The sequence below is a fragment of the Myodes glareolus genome, chromosome 18, assembly GCF_982192425.1.
Source record: "Myodes glareolus chromosome 18, mMyoGla1.1, whole genome shotgun sequence".
NCBI classification, from domain to species: domain Eukaryota; kingdom Metazoa; phylum Chordata; class Mammalia; order Rodentia; family Cricetidae; genus Myodes; species Myodes glareolus.
This window is the reverse complement of record NC_142043.1, coordinates 64809683-64830294: the sequence shown is the minus strand read 5'-3', so window position 1 is coordinate 64830294 and position 20612 is coordinate 64809683. Positions and strand designations below refer to the sequence as shown.

At 44.8% G+C, this 20612-nt stretch overlaps 1 protein-coding gene across 1 annotated transcript in view; it reads right to left on the bottom strand.

Annotated features, from left to right (window-relative positions):
• The window catches only part of Btbd9 (BTB domain containing 9), a 382244-nt gene that overhangs the window by 77477 nt on the left and 284155 nt on the right, over positions 1-20612 (bottom strand). The window contains exon 8 of the mRNA XM_085679848.2: positions 17568-17757. Coding sequence (XP_085535974.1) covers positions 17568-17757 — 190 coding nt within the window. The remainder of the gene's footprint in view (positions 1-17567; positions 17758-20612) is intronic.

The following is a 20612-nucleotide window of genomic DNA, read 5'->3' as shown; positions in this document are numbered from 1 at the left end:
AAGAAAAGTTCTTTCTTGTATTTTGAAGGTGACTCTTGTGCAATATAGCCCCTTCCCTAGGCAAGGTGGCGTCAAATGGTCATTGGCTGGCCTTGTGCTACCTGACAAGCTGAAGCTTCATGCTGCTGCAAACCTCTGGGGCACGGACTTGTTAAGCAGGTAGGTAGTTTTTGTAGATATTTCCTGGTGTTTAAATTAGGCATTCTCAGGTTCCCTCTCTGCAGTGAGGCCATCTGCCCTGATCGCAGCAGCTTCCTCATCGTGGTGTAGACACGCAATCAGTGAGATGGGCTCTCAGCAGGCACAGAAAAGGATCAGCTGGAGACTGAGCACAGGGAGCGGCTTCCTAGACATTCAGCCAGCTCACTTACAGCTTCGTTGCTTGGGAAGAGTATTAGGTGCCACTGTGACTTTAAAAGGCCAGAGTCAGTATGTCTAAGAGCTAAAGGCAATATACATTCGTGTGATCTTTCCTGCCTCCTCCCCCAAATTCTATGAAATTATAGGGAAGGTAAGACAGACAAACCTGACAAAGAGCTTGGGACTTACTTTATAAGCTAAGTGTTAGGGATCTGACTTCTTCAGTCTTTAATACATATGCCTCTATAGGGTAAAATAGATGGAGGCCATCCAACCATGGGCCTCCATCCAACAAGCAGGGGAGAAACAGACTCAACTAGCTCCACATTTCCTTCATAATACCACCCAAAGGATGCTCCCTAAGGAGGGCCACCTGCCCCTGACACACCAGCTGCTCAACTGTTTGTTGTACACTTTAGGTGATGTACAGAGCAGGACTACAGAGGATGGGGGAAAGAACACGGATTACAGAAAAACTACATTTTTCATAAGACCTCACTGCTTCTTTCCTCCTCCCTCTCTCTCATCTTCCTTTATTCTTGGCAAAGTTGGGGACTGAACCCAGGGTCTCACGCATGCTAGGCAAGTGCTGTACCAGCTGAGCTGCAGCCCCAGCCCACTCATTGCTATTTCATCTCTTACTTTATCTGTCTGCTCCTCCTCTGACTGCATGCTAATGTGTGCTCACATGCATACAGCCTACACACAGAACCAAGAAACAGAGTCGAAAAGAAAGTTAATAAGCTCCACAGATCCTTTCTAGTCCCTTGGGTCAAGTGTTCACAGAATTTGTGTCTGGGGGAGAACTCAAAATGTAGCTCTAGGCAGATCTTTGTATTCTCTCAACCAGGTGAGAGAGAAAAAGAATGGAAGGGCAAAACAAGGTAGGAAGACTTGACTCAATATTACAGGCAAGAGAATATTCCAGCAGAGATGAAGTATAAGGCAAACTCTCCCTATTCAATCATGTCCTTTCTCTATTTTTGCTCTTAGCAATCGCCTTTTCTTTTTTTTAATTTATTCATTTATTATGCATACAATATCTGCCTACATGTATGCCTGCAGGCCAGAGAGGGCACCAGATCTCATTACAGATGGTTGTGAGCCACCATATGGTTGCTGGGAATTGAACTCAAGACCTTTGGAAGAGCAGGCAATGCTCTTAACCACTGAGCCATCTCTCCAGCTCCCAGCAATCGCCTTTTCTTGTCTCTCTCAACACAGTCAGTAACGTTTTCCCCGTTTCTTTCACTTTCTTACCAGCCTGACCTCTTCACCTGAGCCAGATCTGGGTCCCCACCTCTACCCCAGCTGACACAATCTACAAAGTCCTGGGCACTAGCTGAGTGACTTTAAACAATCCAGGCCTGGATATCTCTCACTACATCCTTTGCTGGCTGTGCATTCCTGGCCCCACCTCCTGGAGCCAGTATCAATTCTCCTATGTTCTATATAATCAAAGTCTGGCTATCTGCCTGGCTGTCTATCTACTTGTCTTAAAACTTCCTCCCCACATATCCATTTTCTGAACTTCTTTTGTGAAGTCCACATGAAAGCTACCTCTGAAACACAAGACCAAAGCAGCAAGTAGCAAGCGCTACACAATGGTAGTTTATTCTGCGGCAAGGTCGAGGCATGATAAATCATGACTCTCCATGTGGTACATGACTTACCGTTAAAATAAAGACATTAATGAGAACAATAATAGCAACATCTTTTCCACAGCACACAAAGGTGAAGATGCGAACTAACTGTAAGTTCTTATAAACAAAGATAATTAATCAATTTAATATGTTGCTGTAAGATTAATCTTTTGAAGAATGGCAAGAAGCCAGAAAATAAGCAACATTTTATGCGATTCCTTTTTTGTAATGGCTAGAGGAAAAATGGCTAATTAAGCTTTTCAATCGAGTTCCTTTGATCACTGGCCACTCAGTACAGGTTTCTTGATCCAGACCTTCAAAGCTGGGATCACAAGTTTTAATTCAAACATTTTCAGATGAACATGCACAACTTTAACTTTCCTAACTGCTCAACAGTCATGATTAAACCAAACCGGTGTGGGTTACAGGACCAGATGCTAAGTGAACGGTTGCTTTTTCCCTCTAGAATCGCTTACACTGCTCTGCCCAGAGCTGGAGTCCAGGCAAAGGCTGGCAGGGAAGGGGTCTGACCCTCCTCTCTGCTGCAGAAGATGAGGAAGGCTGTCTCCAGCTCCCTCCCCCTCACTCCTCACTGCTTGGAGGAGGGATCCTAAGACAAGAGGAAAACATTTCCTCTTTGGAATGTATTCTGTCTGAGCTGTCTTTTTAGAAATAACCCTTCCAGGTGTCGGCATGAATATTCACCAGCGTGTGCTGGGCATAGGGGCCAGTCTCCATGCCGTGTACACTAATCCTTCAAAATGTATTCCAGGCAAGCCACCAGGGTAAACTCCCATATAAAAAGCAGGGTTCCGTGATGGATATTGGAAGGCTGAAAGAAGGAAATCACAGTGAAGGAGGCAGATGAATAAATCGCTCTGGAGGCTCTGTGGCAAAAAGTCTACCCCTCCCCCTCCCCACCACACTGACTGCCACTGCAGAGGCGCTAGAATCCTGCCCTCGGGGAATTAAATGCTGACTCTTTCATTCAGCTGTCTCACCCTTCCTTATCAAGAAGAACAAACATTTATCTCCCCTCTGCCCCACCAGCCTCTTGCTACAGCCCTTTAGCTTTCCTATGTGGGCTAACAGGTCCCACAGGACGGACTGAGAGCACACCCTGCTATCAGTATAGGCGCCACTCTCTGCACTTGAAGAAAGGACTTGGTGCCTAAGAAAGATCTGGGTCCAGAGTGAAGCCTCACCTTTTCCTGGGATCCTACCTCTCTGGCGCGGAGCCCCCAAGAACCAATATGAAATTTATGGGGGTCAGAAGAGGCTCTGGCTTTAGTACCATGAGTGAGTCACACACAAGACTACTCCAAAGATCTATGCTGAGGGCATCCCGAGTCAACGAGTCAACTTCTAAAGGGCTAGTGGCAGCTCCAATGGTCTGGGGACATTCAAGAGATGGAAGCTGCCACCCAAAGGAAGAAGCAGTAGTCATCTCCTTAGCTCACGTGGACCCCAAAGGGCTTAATGTGATGGCATGGTGTATGACCCTACCAGACAGAAGAGTCCTAACTCTATCTCTCTCTTTCTCTACAACCACAGCCTCATTTAATCTGCTAAGAGGATGGAGAGTGTGAGGAGGGAGAAAGGGGTAGATGGATTTTGATTTAGAATGATTTGTGATTGTATTTTTTAAACCCTTTCCATACAAAACAATAGACGAGAGCCAAGTGTGATGGCATACACCTTTGATCTCAGAACTTGGGAGGCAGAGGTAAAAAGATCCCTGAGTTCAAGGCCAGCTTGGTCTACAGAGTGAGACCCATAATAGCCAGGGCTGTGCAGAGAAATCCTGTCTCGAAAAAAATAAAACAAACAAAACCAATAGATGATACACCCTTTGATATTCTAAAATATCCACAAGATAATTAGTTGGGGGAAAAAAGGAAAGCAATATTTTAAAGGGTATTTCTGAGTGGCTGGAGAGATGACTCTGAGGTTAAGAAGGTTAAGAGCACTAGCTGCTCTTCCAGAGGACCTGGGTTCAATTCCCAGGCCCAGATCACAACTGTCCATAACTCCAATTCCAGGGATCTGATACCCTCATAGAGACAGATATATGTAGGCAAACCACCAATGCACATAAAAGTAAATTATTAAAAGGAAAACAAAAGCAAGTATTCTTGAGACGTGGAACCTCTTTTACAAACACTGTACAACATCGAAGATCCTCAGTGTCTAAAAGAGAGCACAGCAGAGTTTGGTGCGAGGGTTGATTTGCCTAGCATGCACAAAGTGCTGGTCTGCCTAGCATGCACAAAGTGCTGTTCTGCCTAGTATGTACAAAGTTCTGGTCTGCCTAGCATGTACAAAGTGCTGTTCTGCCTAGCATGTACAAAGTTCTGGTCTGCCTAGCATGTACAAAGTGCTGTTCTGCCTAGTATGTACAAAGTTCTGGTCTGCCTAGCATGCACAAAGTGCTGGGCTCCATCTCATGCACCATAAAGAAAAAAGTACAACAGACTGGAGCGACAGCTTCAGATTTTCCCTGACTCTTTTTCTCTAGCAGTCCAAAGGCTACAAGACACAGTGGGAGAACCCACTGGGTCATGGCATGTGTTTTGTTCCCAAAGCAGATGCTGATTTTAATACTGCCTTTAATAGTAGGTTTACAAGTATTCTTATTTTCTTTCACTTTTGGAAATGTAGAAGGCATATGAATGCCTTGACTCTTTGCTTTTCCTGTGTAGGCCAGAGATGCCAATGATGAAGTGTCTGGCTAAATTATACAAGGGTCATCTACACTTGTCTTGTAAAGAGTTTCCTGGAGCACAGCAAGGCCCCTAAGAGGGGGAAACACGACATATGCACTGCTTGTCTCTTTACAGGAAACCTGGCCAAGTCCAAGAGCTGGAGCCAGTCTCACTGAATTGTACTGAGCTGAAGAAGAAAGGCATGGTTTAAAATAAGGTTGAGCTTAACCTAAAAATGTCTAAAATATCTTTCACTGAATGTTTCGAAATACATTTTTTAATGTGGCAAATTCCACATGGAGTTTGGAATTCTGCTGTAAGATTCTGCTGTAGTCACAATTCCATCCTGGTTACTGTGACAACTGCACTGACAATTCTTGGCTTGCCTTTCACACCAAATTTCTAGTATTTTTTTTTCCAACAGCTATAGAGTTAGAAAGGCAGGGAGGAAGGGAGAGGAGAGGAAAAGAGGGAAGGAGGGAGGAAGAGAGATAAGAAGGGAAGAGGAGATGGGGAGAGAGGAGGGAAAGAAGGAGGGAGGTGTTTAATTAAAATAACCCTCACTCCCTGAACTGATTGTAAATGCCCAAGATGAACATTCTTAGACACACAAAAAGGCTGGCCAGCACCCTCCAAAACCCAGTAAGATGGAAGAGGCAGACCAGATGAGCATGTTACAGAGAAACTTCAAGTCCATAAATAATATGCCGAAAAAGTTATCTAGTCATCGACAGGGCAATGAATGTGACAGCAGCATGAGAGGAAGTTAACCACAAAGACCAAACCCTACTAGCTGAGCAGAGAGGGTGCAGCTGCTGATGGCCAGGGAAGAGTGGACTTGTACAGATCTTTCCCTTCAATCTCTCTAGTGCTGCCTCCCAGGGTGATAAAATGCAATTTGTAAGATAGCTGGCCAGAGGAGCTCAGGTCCAAAGATCAACAAGACTACACAGTACTCAGTACTTCAGCTGAACTCCTCAATCTGGCATCTGTAATGAAGCCAGGTTTGAACTTGTTCTTCCTGAATAGACCCAACTCCTCCCACCAGTCCTCTACCCGCTGCTGAGTTTACCACCGTAACCTGACCCGACAAAGCTGCTTTCCAGTCTTTTTAGGAAGGTTATTACCAGTAAGGTAATATTCACCTGGTTACCACTAATTATCCATAGATAATGCTTTACCTATTTCTTAACAAGGTTACAATGAATTTTGCAATAAACAGTGTTTTAGTGTATTTGTCTTTTTTTTTAACCTCACAGAAATGAGCAAAGAAAGGTCAGCATCAGAAAAATAAGTGACAAGGGTCTGTAGTAGATTTCAGTGGACATTCAAATGGCATATGCGGAGAGACTTGGAGCAACATCTATCATCTCAGTGTCCAATAACCCTGTCCCAGGGTGTGGAGGTGTGGATAAGAAATGCCCCGATAGGCTCAAGTACTTGAACTCTTGGGTCCCTAGTTGGCAGTGCAGCTTGGTGAGGTGCAGAAGGGGCTGCCTTGCTAGAGGGAGCATGTCACTGGGGGTGGGCTCTGAGAGCATACAGCCTTGGTAAATTTACAGTTCGCTCTCTGCTTCATGCGTGGTGTGTCGCTCAGCTTCCTGTTTCGGCCACCATGCCTGCCTACTGCCATGCCTCTCGGACGTGACTGACACAACCCCCTGGAACTATAAACCCAAGCGAGGTCTTCTAAGTTGCCTTGGTCATGGTATTCTTTCACTGCTACAGAAAAGTAAATAATGCAAAGGCCTCGAGCTAAGTAAATGCCAAGGAAAATTCCATAAAATTGAGAAGCAAAGAAATACTGTTTACTAATAGAATGCTCAGCTCAAAACCCTCAAGCAAAAGGCAAAGAGCACAGCGTGCTCTCTGTTCATGGGATGAGGCCTACTGTGATCCTTCTTCAGTCCTCAAATTCATTACTAATTCTCATCACTACCATTTAAGGAAGTCACAACCCAATACACAATCCTGTTCTAGAGAAACGGGGATTATGAGAGAACACTACCCATAGCCTAGCTGCCCATGAGTCAATTTTTTGTTTTGTTTTGTTTTGTATTTCAAGACAGGGTTTCTCTGTAGTTTTGGAGCCTGTCCTGGAACTAGCTCTTGTAGACCAGGCTGGCCTCAAACTCACAGAGATCCACATGAGTCAATTCTTAACCAGCTGTGCTTAAAAGTACTTTTGTTACTGGAGGTGATGGTGCACACCTTTAATCCCAGCGTGTGGGAAGCAGAAGCAGGAGAATCTCTGTGAGTTCAAGGCTATCCTGGTCTACAGACCAGAACAGGTACCAAAGTTACACAGAGAAACCCTGTCTCGAAAAATAAACAAAAACAAAACAAAAAATACTTTGTTACCTCCAAAATGAGAGCAGTCACCCAGTAGGAGGACAGAGAAGGAGAGGCAGGAAAGGGAGGAAGTGAGAGGGAAAGCAGAACATCTGTAAGCAGACATCCTGGCTGAACAGTCACAGAAGCAGCTCTTAGTCGCAGCCACGCTGAGTCCCACACACTTGGAAAGGAAACAAGGGGCCCTAAGCTCCGCTTCTTGAGGACTGAATATGGGGATGGGATTGGCAGGAAGGAAGGGCAGGAGACACGGGAGGCCACGGGAGGGTGTCTGAATGGTGCAGCTTGGATGGCCTCCATGCTGTACAGCTTATTTCCAAACTCCGAAAACCAGAACCACCACTACACTCTGAGACAACACACAACATCGTGTGCCCCAAGAAGTCAGAGAAACAGTCTAGAGGTCGTGTAGCAGTCAGCATCTACACCTTCATAGAAAGTCAAGTCTCTTATTTACTATTTCATTCCAGGGTAAGTGGATATGACTTATTTTTTAGGCAAGTTGTTGCTATGTAGCCCGACTAGCCCAGAATTCACTCTGTAGCTCAGGCTTCAATCTCACAGCAATCGTCCTGCCTCTGCTTCCTTAGTGTAATCCTGTAATGCGGGATAATGTGTGTGCTACTATGCCTTGGTGGGTGTGGGTTTTTTGTTTTTTTTTTTTTTAATCTCCAGATTTAAACACTGAAAATGTTATTTCTTTACCACTTTTTTCTGTGTGGTTCTGGGTTTGAGCCTGGAGCCTGGTGCATGATGGACAAGCACTCTATAACTGAGCCACATCCCCAGTCCCTATTTTCCTTTCATTGGAAGTCAGCTAGGATCTCGCCTGCCTCCCAAATTTTATTATGTGCATGATTTATCACTATGCTGGCAAAACACAGGGACCAGTTACAGAAAACCTGATTAAATATTTGTAACAGAAACATAGTTTTTCTTAAGAAGTAAATTTCATGAATAAGAAATCAAACACACATAATCAGCAAAGCCTCTCATTCTAGATCAGAACTGTATAGTAAGCAGACAGCTTTTTTAATTTATACAATATTTTTGAAGCTGAGACTAATATAAAGCACAATTATTATAGTACTGTTTTAGACACATCCAGAAGCTGTGGCCTCAAAGGACAGTTTTTAAAAATAAATGTAGCTGGGCATGGAGTCCTCTGCCTATAATGCAGCACACGGGAGGCAGAAGCAAGAAGACGGAGAGCTTGAGGCCAGCCTAGGCTACACAGTGAGAAGCGCATAAATAAGATGGGGACAAATGAAGGCTGGGAGTGTAGCTCAGTGGCAGAGTGCTTGCTTAGCACAGTCAAGGTTCCGTTTAACCCTCAGTACCAAAAGAAGAGCCCCTCACTGTTTTCTCTACTTTAAATGGGTAAACTACATCTCAATGAAGTTGTTTTTAAAAATGAGAAAGCAACAGAGCACATGGAATATGGGAATTTGTAAAAATCCCAAAGCATGATGAACCGGCACAAGGCAGACTCTGTGCTATGGCTGGGTGAGCCATTCCATCACTGTGGATCTCAATTTCTTAGCCGGCGTTGCTAGGGTTAACCTGATGACCTCGTGCTACCTAATAATTGTAAGCGCACATGGGCTTCATCCCAGGGCAGGGATACAAGGGCTCTGAGTGTGGCTAAGGCTTCTTTATGAGAAGGGGCAGACTGGCCTGGCAGGCTCGAATTGCTTTCTCTCTTTGCCCTTTTCCTTATTCCTATCTAAACACAGACTGGTAATAAAAGCTCAAACAGTTGTCTTATTTCCTTGGAGCAAAAACGCAAGTAGAAAAGAAAAAAAATGTACATATCATTGAGTTGTAGGACCTTAACCCCATAGATAAAAAAAAAAAAAGATACCAATAGAATAAAAACAAAAATAACTTGAAAAGAATTTAGATCTTTGTTACCTGCCACCAAACAAAACTCAAATAGAAGCTCCTCTGGAGCAAATGAGTAGCAGCAATTAATATAAATGCTAAGTCTCAGTTGCAACAGTTAACTGAGTTTCAGTAACTTACAGCCTTCGGGAACAAAAGTAGGCTGACTGGAAGGCAAGGTGCCATCTCTTATGTCTTTCTTTTTAGAGCTAAAGAGGCTCTGTGAGGCCATGCAACAAACAGGAGTCTTCAGAGCAAGTCTCAGCACCAGCTGCCTGTCCTGCTTATGGGGAGGAGAACAAGGAGCCCAAGCAGCACAGTGTGCACCCAGACCTCCTGGGGGAGAAGAGGTACGATGACTCAGCAGTTAAGAGAGCCAGTTGTTCTTCCAGAGGACCTGGGTTCAATTCCCGGCACCCACATGGTTGCTCACAGCAGCCACCCCAACACCCTCTTCTGGGCTCTGCGGTCACCAGGCACACACACGGTACACAGATACGCACATGAGTGAAACATACACACCCACTAAATCTAAATAAAAAGAACTGTGGCTGCAAGCAAGAGAAGCACCAGCCAGTCCTCAACAGTAAACTGAGTAAACAAAAGCCATCCTGAGTGGTGCTGGGTTATAGGAAAAGAATCATAACAAGATGATGTCATCATGGAGGGATGGGGTTTCAGAGGGAAGAAAGACAATCTTTCCCATTAGGACTCAAGGGCAGCAAAGAAAGAAGACCCTGGGAGCAGTAAGAGCATAGTGTGCATTTATCTAGGAACTGATCCCTCTTATATTGAATCTGATACACCACTGAAAGAGGCAGTACAGCAGAAAAAAAAAAAAAGACTCTCCAGCAGGAGAAAAGCCCACAAGTCCTGGCAGGCAGATGAAGAGAGTCCTGGGGGGTACTAGGTAGCCCTCCTAGCCATTGCCACTGCTCACCAGAAGAATGTGGAGTACAGGCAGACAAAGGGGCCAGGCGAGAGGAGTAGGCGCAGGCGAGAGGAGTAGGCGCAGGGCTTTCTTGGTCTCAATGGCTCATTTCTTACCTATTTCTGAGACTGCTCCTGGCAAGCACCTCTGTGACTATGCTTTTACAAACAAAACAGTGGGGGGGGGCTTGTGAGTGCACGCCATGACACTGACATCTTCTAGGAGCTGGTGCAGCATGAAAGATGAAAAGTTGAGCTCCCAAAAGGGAGAAGCTTCTTAGTTAAAGGTGCCTGGGAAATGTGAAGAGTTGCACAGACAGACTAACTTCTTGGGATTACTGTCAGGATTGAGCGTAAGCAGCTAACAGCCTTCCATGACTTTCAGAACAGCTTTATTTACTTTGTACTCAAAAGATACAGGGAAGCAATCTGGTCTACTAAATCTGTAGAATTTCCATCATTTCTCAAGGTTCTTCCTTCCATCAGCCCTCCCAACAGCAGTCATGTTTCTATGGCTCTGAACAGCCATGGCCGTCAGCCAGAGCAGGACTCCCAGAGCCCAGAGCCAATGCACTGTACTCAGTCTTCTAAGGCAAATGAATGACTGTGAACTGTGTGCTTTCAAGGAATTTAACCAGCAATCCTAGATAATTAACAAAGCATGTGTTTGTGTCTTCCTGGTGGGCTAGTTTTTGACAACTAAGAGACTTTTCACATTATCTAGCTGCATATGTGACAACTAGCTGTCACGTTCCCCAGAGAACCAAGAGATGAAAGCTTCTGACAAGAAAGGTAAATCAACCCCCCCCCCCAACACACACACACTCTTGCATGCGCACATGCTTTTGGGGCTTTTCAACCTTTCTTGCATCCCCAAAGTGCATGTGACTCTAGCACCCTCTTGGATTTTCCACATGTAACTAAGCTGCCACAGTAATTCATTCTCGTCCTGAAATTCCCTACCATGGAAAATGGCTAGGGTCTATTTACTGTGCCCCACAGTCTATCTGCTGCCAGGCTCCAGGATTCCTGGCCTTTCTATGTTCACACAGTCCAGACTCCAGCGTCTGCTGGGAATCACAGACACAATTCTTTACTCTGTGATTCTTCTGGAAGCCAGAGTGCTAAGGACTGTGGGTGAGGAGACGTCAGCATGATGCAGATGGGCTCAGGGAGAAACAGTACTTAGTAAATCAATCACAGACCAGCAAGACAAGGAAGAATCCTCAGTTCAGGGCCATGACAGACGGTGCTCAGCATGACTGATATGAAGCAAATTTGGTAAAATATCTTTCCAATTTCAACTAGAATTATAGGCAATCTTAATCCAAAGCAGAGGAGTCATATATTTAGATGCTTGCCGTATTCTTTAGACTATAAAAAGAAATTTCTAGCTCTCTAGGTTGCAAAGAAGGCTGTCTTAATGTAAATAGATGTGTTGCTGCCCCAGAGGCACTCAGACAGGATGAAATGGAAGCAGAGTGGGACGAGGCAGCAGGCGTTCTTCCCAGTGCTGATGCCGGTGCCCGCCTCCTGAGCCCCTTCTCTGTCATCTGCCGGTCCAGATCTTTAGCAGTTTGCTCACATACACTTAGATCAGCCACACTGAGCAAATATGATGTCCAATTTAGCTGACAGATAGAACTCCTTTTGGCTGCACACACAGCGCTGTCAGTGCAGCCGACAAGTGTTTACCATGTACCACCGCACACAGTACCAGACTAGGCGCTGGGAATTTGCCACAGAGACCGAGTTCATCACAATATTAAAAAAACCACTATCTTGCATTTGAGATTTTCTATGATCCTCCAGGAAATGATGGGTTCACACACACACACACAGGCAATACTTGAATAATTATAAACTATTATTTGAAGCATGAACTTCAAATCCTCTCTTCACCCTTATTGAGTAAACCTTAATTTAGGGCTACTAAGTAGGAAACAAAATGGAATGGCCTCCAGTTCCCCTTTTTCTCTCTGTGCCTGTCCCTCAGGACAGAAGGGGATGAGTAATAGTTTGGCAAGCTGGTAAGCAGCAGAAAGAAGGGAAAATAGCAGTTAAAGGGGGCCTTTGGCACTCACAACCTGAATAGGTAACCTACAGTTGGCTGAACTGTTCAATTTTGAAATGGCAGTTGAACCTGGTGTGGACCCAACTGTTCATAGAAACAGGCCCACAGCAAGATGTGCGAGTCCTTGCTTTGTACATTTCCTATTTCACCTATGTGTAATAACTCTAGGACATACACTGATTTGCACTTTAGTCATTCTGGGCCAGATTATCTTATATAGGAGGCAGACCTGTGGGTGTTTCTTTTCACCCACAGGTCTTTTCTTTTTATTATTGGAAAATAAAAAGAGCCTCGTCACCTCAGACTAAAGAGACTATGAATACCCATCAAGAATATCAGTAATGACTTTAACCCATTCAGTAATCTTGCTGCGTGTGTGCCCATATGTGTATTCCCATTCAGTAACCTTGCTGCGTGTGTGCACATGTGTGTATTTCCATTCAGTAACCTTACTGCGTGTGTGCACATGTGTGTATTCCGACTGAGGACTCAAACAGTTCTTGTGTCATTAACTCCTCAATTTGTGTTAATTTAGCTCCATCTATTGACACTGGACCTCCTTGGGTAGTCTATTTACTTACAATTAGGTTTGTTATTTAAGGCATTATGGATATTTTACTTACACTATTGCATGTATCAATTACAAAACTGTTCTTTGCAAGCTAATGTAAAAATTGTTCCTGTTATTGATTATCTTCCAGGTAGGATTTAGGTAAGCTCTGTCATCTATCAGCTGGGGAGGGCTGGTAGGTATTCGGTGAGCTCATTGCATAACACACTTGTTTCACCTCCCAGACTTGAGGACACTGAACAGGATTATCTCCGTCAGCATGCAGAAAGATGATCAGCCTAATTAAAGGTGATGGAATTATCAACTAAGATCTAACAGATCTGGTTAGTTAATAGGACTCTAGCCCAATATTTTTATGTGGTCAAGCCTCTGAAGATTTCCTGTTATTTAAATCTTAAATGTTTTTTAAATGCCAAGGAAATGACATAATTATTACTCAATTACCCACTTTTAAGCCACATTCCTGGAAGTTTCTTTCTCCCTAAAAGTGAGTAAAGTCTGCTGTGCCTGTCAACCTAGCAACAAGGGCCAGTTGCTTTGTTTCTGGTTCCACTAACTTGGAGGCATGTCCTGCCCAAGGCAAATGCTGGAAGCTGGAGCAGGGAAGCAGGGCAAGAAGGCAGCTCCAAGGTGTGTGGTCGGGGCTCCCATCTCCTGTTCTCCTCCTACCTTGGCATTCCTAATGCCTGTGACGGGAGTGGCTCGGGGAGCTGGTGCTGAGTATGCAGACAGTAACAAAGCCCCTTTTGGCTGTCACTCCCCCAAATCTCTTAGGCCTTGCCTCTTATTTTCCCTCTCTCCTCTGGCCCTTGGCACTTGTCTCTGGCACTTACCCTGGCTCTTCAGGGGTGCTTGATCACACGTCCCGTCTCAGACCACAGTCTGAAACTGAACTGTCTCCCCCCTTTCTGTTTCCTCCTTTGTCCTCATAGCTCTTCCAAGAATTTAGCACACTATAAGCATGCTTGTTTCTTTTTTGTAATTCTGCTCTGAGTGTCAGCTCCAAAAGCATGTGAGTACTGAGCTTGCTTACTCAAAGCTATATCCTAAGCATCTCCCACAGTATCTGACACACAGTAAAAAGCCAAGTGTCTGTTGAATGAACGAAAGTGAAGGGACAGAGAGATCATGTGTCCAGCTACCCTCCCCAGGACACCTCAGGGGACACATCAACAGAGACTGGGCTCTACTGACCATGGAGTCCAGGCACTCTCCCTGCCAGGAAAGTTAGCTCTGCTTCCCTGCATAGCCACTTGGCAAGCTCTCAGGAAAGAATGAAGGATCTTAACCATAGAACACTATGTACCATGTGAGGAATAAAGAACATCAGTCACTGAGTCCTTTGCCTGAGAAGCCATCAACTATAAAGAAATCTGTATTTTCAAAGCTTATGTGACAGGCGGAGGTGAGTTTACAGGTTCCCAGCTCTGCAACCACTGTGCCAGGGAGAATGAAGCTCAGCTCTATAACACTATCCTTAGGTGTGGATTTCAAGTCGCTGGGTGGTCACAGATACAGTGACAAGGAAAGCAAGTTAGTCATCATGAGCCAGAGAAGTGGAGGGTCACATGCTATTGACTAATCGGTCCTCTGCTGGCCAATCGCCATCCCCAGGAGAAGGTGCCACTGACCTAGCTTCACATCAATAAATGTCTATCTGGGCATATCAGCTGCTGTAGCTGCTGCCTGCCAAGACACCCAGTGCTGTCCATGGGCACTGGTGGCCAGGAAACCTCCCTCCTTTCCTCTTAATAATGTCACAGAAGAGGCAAATGCCGTTTCTGACAACATAATGTTAGCTTCACCAAGACGTGTCTCTGAATGCTTGGCTAGTTACACAGTGATGCAGCTGAATGCATTTCCTTACTGAAGAGACAACAGAGGGCGTCAGGAAATTAGAGGCACCACACTGGGATGAGATACACAATCCTGCCTCAGATTGTGTGCCTGCTCATCATCTCTCCTCTGAGTCAGGAAAAAAGAAATTGTTTGGAGGAACCATTTTCATTCCACACTTAGATAAAGCCAGGTGGGCCCATTCTATTTGCCTGGAGCCCAGTAATGCACTTTGCTCAAGACAGAGTCAGAATTCAAGTCTTTGGTAGAGCTAGAGGTCAAGGTGGCTGTGCCCCAGGACAAGCCCTTGTTTGTTTGAGTTATCACCCTGGCAACCATCTCGGGCTCTCTGCTAGGTCTAAAATTGTAAATTTCCTCTTAAACCTGCTATAATTTTCAGTCTGTCCACAAGACTACTGCAGGGGCACGTCCAACCTGGCGTGAGACGTCAGTTCTGAGCTACCTCAGGCCTCAGGTAGCAGGCAAGGCTGGAAGGAGTTGACAAGTCAACAACTGGTACAAATGACAGGAGTTCTACACCAGTGCCGACACTTGATTAAGATGTACTGTATGGCTTCGGTCCAGTTAATACAAACCTAGACATACCTGGTTAGAGGAAATCTTAATGGGGAAAATGCTTCCAAAAGACTGGCCTGTGGGTATGCTTTTGGGATGTTTTCTTACTGATTGATGTGGGAGGGCCCAGAGAGGCAGTACCACCCTTGGCAGGGGATCCTGAGTTCTGTAAGAAAGCAGGCTGAGCAAGCCAGGAGGAGAAAGCCAGTGAGCTGCAATCCTCCATGGTCTCTTTTCCAGTTCTGCCTCCAGGCTCCTGCCCTGACTTCTTGCCCAGACTTCGCTCAGTGTTAGGGTGTGGTCCATGAGTTGTAAGCTGAAATAAACTCTTTATCATACGAGTTGCTTTCAGTCATGGCATTTTATCACAGCATCAGAACCCTAACTAAGACAGAGGGTGTCTCAGTAAGCTCGGAGGATGATGGGAGCATGGCCAGTATTCCCACACGGATTCAGGAATACCAAAGTATTCCAGAGTAAGAGGGAGTATGAGGTAAGCGATGAGATCAGTATGATCCAAGACGCAAAAGCATGGCATTAAGGAGCACAGGACCTGTGGACTGACCAACACAGCGACTTGGGTGGTCTCAAGACACAAGAGACCAGGTAACGCTGGACAGTGGTGGTGCACATCTTTAATCTCAGCACTTGGGAGGCAGAGGCAGGTGGATCTCTTTGAGTTTGAGGCCAGCCTGGTCTACAGAGTGAGTTCCAGGACAGCCAGGGTTACACCGAAACCCTGTCTTAAAAAATCAAGTGGGAAGGGGCACAGGCTGTAACGGAGTCACTAACACCGTTTCCCTCTGGACTGTGCTGGGGAAGAGAGGGTCTAATGGTAGATCATGTAGAGAAGTGGCCCCACAGAGGTTTCACTTGGTTACATAGCTGGGAGAGTGGAGAAGTGAGAACTCTGGGAGCTGTTTAGGAGGCAGCACAGAACCTCAGGACTGACTTCTGGGCAGCAAGGGGGAGATAGAAGAGGGGAACAAATTTAGGAGGGCCTTGTGGTTTTGGCCAAAGGTGTGGACCCACCAAACCAATGGAGAATACTGAGACTGAGGTACGGTGGCTGGGACAGGAGGGGAAGAACAACAGAATTCCATTTTAGCTGGTTTGCTTTAGACACACAGAGACAGACGGTGTGCTGGGGGAAGAGCACCCAGGACCAGGTAAGTGAATGGGATTGAGAAGCCATTAAAGAGGACTGGACAGAGGTACGAAGCTGCCCATTTGCTTCAATTTTCACTGGTAGGAAGACCAGTCCTCAAATTAGAAATGGCAGAACAAACATAATAAAGAGAAAATTGAAGTCCCAAATCGGTGAAGTGAAAGAGAGTGTCTAGTCAATTTAAATGATTTCAAGTCTTCTGGCTCAGATGAGTTACACCCCAAGCCTGCTGCAAGAAATTGCAGATGTAATCTCAGAGACACGATTGGTAATCGTCAAGAAATTGTAGGGAGACAGTGCCAGAAGACCAATGAAAGACAACTGTTAGCACATCTGTGAAGAGGGACAGACTGTAAAGGAAATACAGACAGTTTACATCACCAATGACCAAAGGCCTAGGAATGCACATTAGGCAGATGGTGGGAACACGGTAGTGAATACACACAGCTCAGAAAACAGTATGTCCCGCGTGCTTAGCTCCATGCTTCATCCCCTGTGATGCTTGGCCTATGCTGTAGCTCTGATGAAACGGGGCTAACTGAAATGAAGAAATCAGACAGTCTCAATTCAAGACATCCGGCACTGATTCCTCAGCCCGTGTGGGAAGCACAAAGCAGCCTGAGTTATGGTTGCATCCTGAGCACAGACAGGCTATGTCTGCTACACTGCTTCCCTCTGCTTTCCTCTGCTGGCTCTTTCTTCCTACAGATTGTCTGAGACGAGGGAGGAGTAAGCCAAGTGTAGAAAAGCACCATGTGGGGGACAGTCACGACCTGCCAACAACTCCATGCTCAGCAGACTGAGGTACACAGACATTTATTTATTTTTTCCTATATGAGGCCTTCAAAGGCCTCTTTAGAACCAAGGGAGGAGAGGACAGGAGGAGAGGGGAGGGCAGAGGATGAGAGGAGAGAAGATGGGAGGGGAGAAGATGGGCACGGAGGGGAAACAGACAATGAAAAGAAATAGTACCTACCACTGAGAACTAACTTTGGGGGGGTATTAGTCTCATACTTAAAAATTAATAAAATCCTGTTAAGTCAAGCAAAGTTAAAGTCCCCTTTTTAAAACAAAATGGATCAAGAAGAAACTCAAACACAAAGCCACTAAAAAGACTTTCTAGAACAAGGCTTATTTGTGTCTCTGGTTCATATACAAAGGTTAAGTTTATCAAAGCTGGAAAAAACTTTTAGCCTACAATACCCCTCAACATGACCCTGTAAGCCTCGAACCCACACATGAGGTTGCAGGAGTAATACCCTTCGGAGGGAGGCTTCTCATCCAGTCCTCTCTCCCTGCTGACTTCAGGTCTAAATTCAGGGTACCTTACTAAACAATCCAAACAGACAGCTGTATCTCCCTGCCTTGCCTTCAATCCTTCTAATAAACAGTAGAATCTCTTCTCTAAAGCTACTGGTGATTACGTGTATCTACACTCTTTGAACTAACAAATGCAAAGAAATCTTACCGTATCGACCCAATCATGTATGGCTGTGCCAGCTGAACCACAATTGCACCACTTCCCAGCTGATGACACGTGTAGCCAGAATCCCAGTCATAATTCTTAGTGTCCCCATTCAGCAAGGCATTTCGGCTCCGACTGACTCCTTCAATAACACTGGCACAATCAGCAATCGTTGCAACATTCTCCATGGGAACTGTGAATCCAAAGCACAAGATCCAGCATCAGGATAAGAGAAGCCAACTATATCCCTATAGCATGCTCAGAACAAAACTAATTAATTAGCATCTCAAATCAATAATAAAAGGGAAACTAGAACATCTCGATTATCTTCAGATAAGAGTTTCTATGTCAAATAACTAAACAAGCAAAAACTGATCTTCAGGTTGGAATATCTAAACCATATGTAGCAGTTAATTCTTAAGTATTGCATTATAAAGAGCATATTGATAACAGAATGAGAAACTACATTGTAAGTAAAACTCAATGAGAAACTTTTCATCAGTTTAGATGAATTTTTGTTTGTTTTTCAAGACAGGATTTCTTTGTGTAACAGTTCTAGTTGTCCTGGAACTAGCTCTTGTAGATCAGGCTGGCCTCGAACTTACAGAGATCTGCCTACCTCTGCCTCCTGAGTGCTGGGATTAAAAGTGTGGGTCACCACTGCCCAGCCCAGATGGATTTTTCAAGTTGTTTCTGGGAGTTAAATCCAGGTCCTTGCACATTCTAAGCAGGTATTCTATCACTGAGCTGTGTCCTGGCCAGTATCTGGTCTAATGAGCTACAGCTGCATATATGTTGCATGAAAAACTTAGACATCAAGCAATTCAAAATCTGTAGAGTATGAAAGGGGCCCCAGACATGGTATCAGTCCCTTTTCAGAACACACAGTTGGTTTTGCATGACCCATTCCACTGTGTTTGCTATTCAGTGCATGGTCACACAGGGGCTTGCCTTTGCTCAGGAGCTGCAGGAACTTGAACAAACAGCTGTGTTTTGATTCTCTCTTTACACTTCAAGACCATATAAAAGTCAAGGGCTCCCACAAAACTATAGTTGTTCAGTATGACAGAGGCTCTAGAAATACTAAGATACCAATGATAAAAGCCAAGGGCATGGAAATCCCTGAGGCTGAGTATTCATGTTATGCAATCAAAATTTACAATCTTCTTTAAGGATTTGAGTCATTTAACCCAAATCTACTGTTATCCACTCAGAAAAGACAGACAGAAATAGCACCACCATATAACCTCACGCCATCTCACAACTGAGTCTACTTTCAAATGAGATAAGCCTGTATGGACGTCTTCGCCAACTAATTGCTCTGCTCTCCACAGATATGGAAGAGCACCCGCAGACAAGGAACATGGGGAGGGGAAGGAGGTAGGGAAGTGGGTTTCTGGTGATGAGTCCCTTATTCCAAAGCAAGAGTAAAAACACTGGTGCAATTCCCCATGAGGACAGTCTCCTGGCAGAAAGAGCTCCAAAAGAAGCTCTCTAGACTCTTAAAACAGGAGACTGCTACCCTAGGGGATAAGCCCTGCTAAGTCTATCTCCTGTGACTTGGAAGGCAGGATTAAAGGAAGCAGATGATGGAGAAGAACACTGGAAGCAAGACTCAAGATCCTGGGAAGTAGCCTGGCAAGAGCACACAGCCCTGGCCCTTAGAAACATGGGGCAGCACAAACAGTCATCCACTCAAGTTCTGCAGCAGAAATGTGATGTGGGATTCCCTTCTGTATGCTGTGAATATGTTTTATTATCATTGGGTAATAAAGAAGCTGCTTTCAGCAAATGGAGTAAAGCCAGGCAGAAAATCCAAACAGATGTTGAGAGTGAGTAGGTGGAGTCGAAGAGACACCATGTAGCAGCCAAAGGAGAAAGACGCCTACTGGTAGGCCACAGCCTTGTGGTGATATAAAGAGGAATAGAAATCGGTCAATTTAAGACATAAGAGTTAGCCAAGGGGGGTTGGAGAGACGGCTCAGAGGTTAAGAGCACTGGCTGTTCTCCCAGAGGTCCTGAGTTCAATTCCCAGAAACGATATGGTGGCTCACAACCATCCATAATGAGGCCTGGTACCCCTTTCTGGCCTGCAGGCATACATGCAGACAGAATACTATATACATAATAAATAAATAAATCTTAAAAAAAAAAGAGTTAGCCAGTTTCTGTGTGATTATTTCGGGTCTGGGCAGCCAGGAAATGAATAAGCAGCTTCTGTCTACAAATGGTGCCCAGAACCTTACCTGTAAACCATGAGCCTCGTGGTAAAATATAAAATAATAGGAATAAGTTAATTTAAGATTAAGAGTTAGTTAATAAGAAGCCTGAGCTAATAGGTCAAGCAGTGTTTTAATTAATACAGTTTCTGTGTTATTATTCGGATCTAGGTGGTTGGGAACCAAACAAGCAGTCTCTGCCTACAGAGATGTCTCTGCTGATTATACCTCTCAGAGGTCCTAGTACAACTGCAGCTCTTAAAATGTTTTTCCTAAAGGGGCATATCCCTTTATTCACATTTAATTGGCCAATGCAAGTCACATGACTTTACTTAACATGGAGGTTAAAGGAGGGCAGAAAGCTACCTTGTTCTATGTGTAACCTATAGATACTACAAAATGTAATCCAGGGACATTTAGATTGTAAACATTTTTCTTTCCTTGCCATTACAAAGAAAAGTGTCTTCTAAGTTTCTGGGTAAGAGTTTCTTTTTTAAAGAAATATGTAAATATATGTACATACACATGTACAGCAGCCATATATGGGAACAGAATTACACTCATGGGTATGGTGGGATATGGTGCCCTTCAGCTTCCATAGATCTTACCAAATTAGTCACCAAATTACTTGTAAAGTTTACACTCTCCACCCAGTGCTCCATCTCCTCACCCACCCTAGGAGCCAACCAATCCGCAGGGCCTGACTGCTGCATCAGGATGGGCTTGTCTCACCTTTGTTTGTCAAAGGAGCTTTATCTTCCTCTTTCCCTATAGCATCATCTCGATCTCCCTTCTGTGAATTGCCCATTTTTATTTTCTTCTTCTTTCC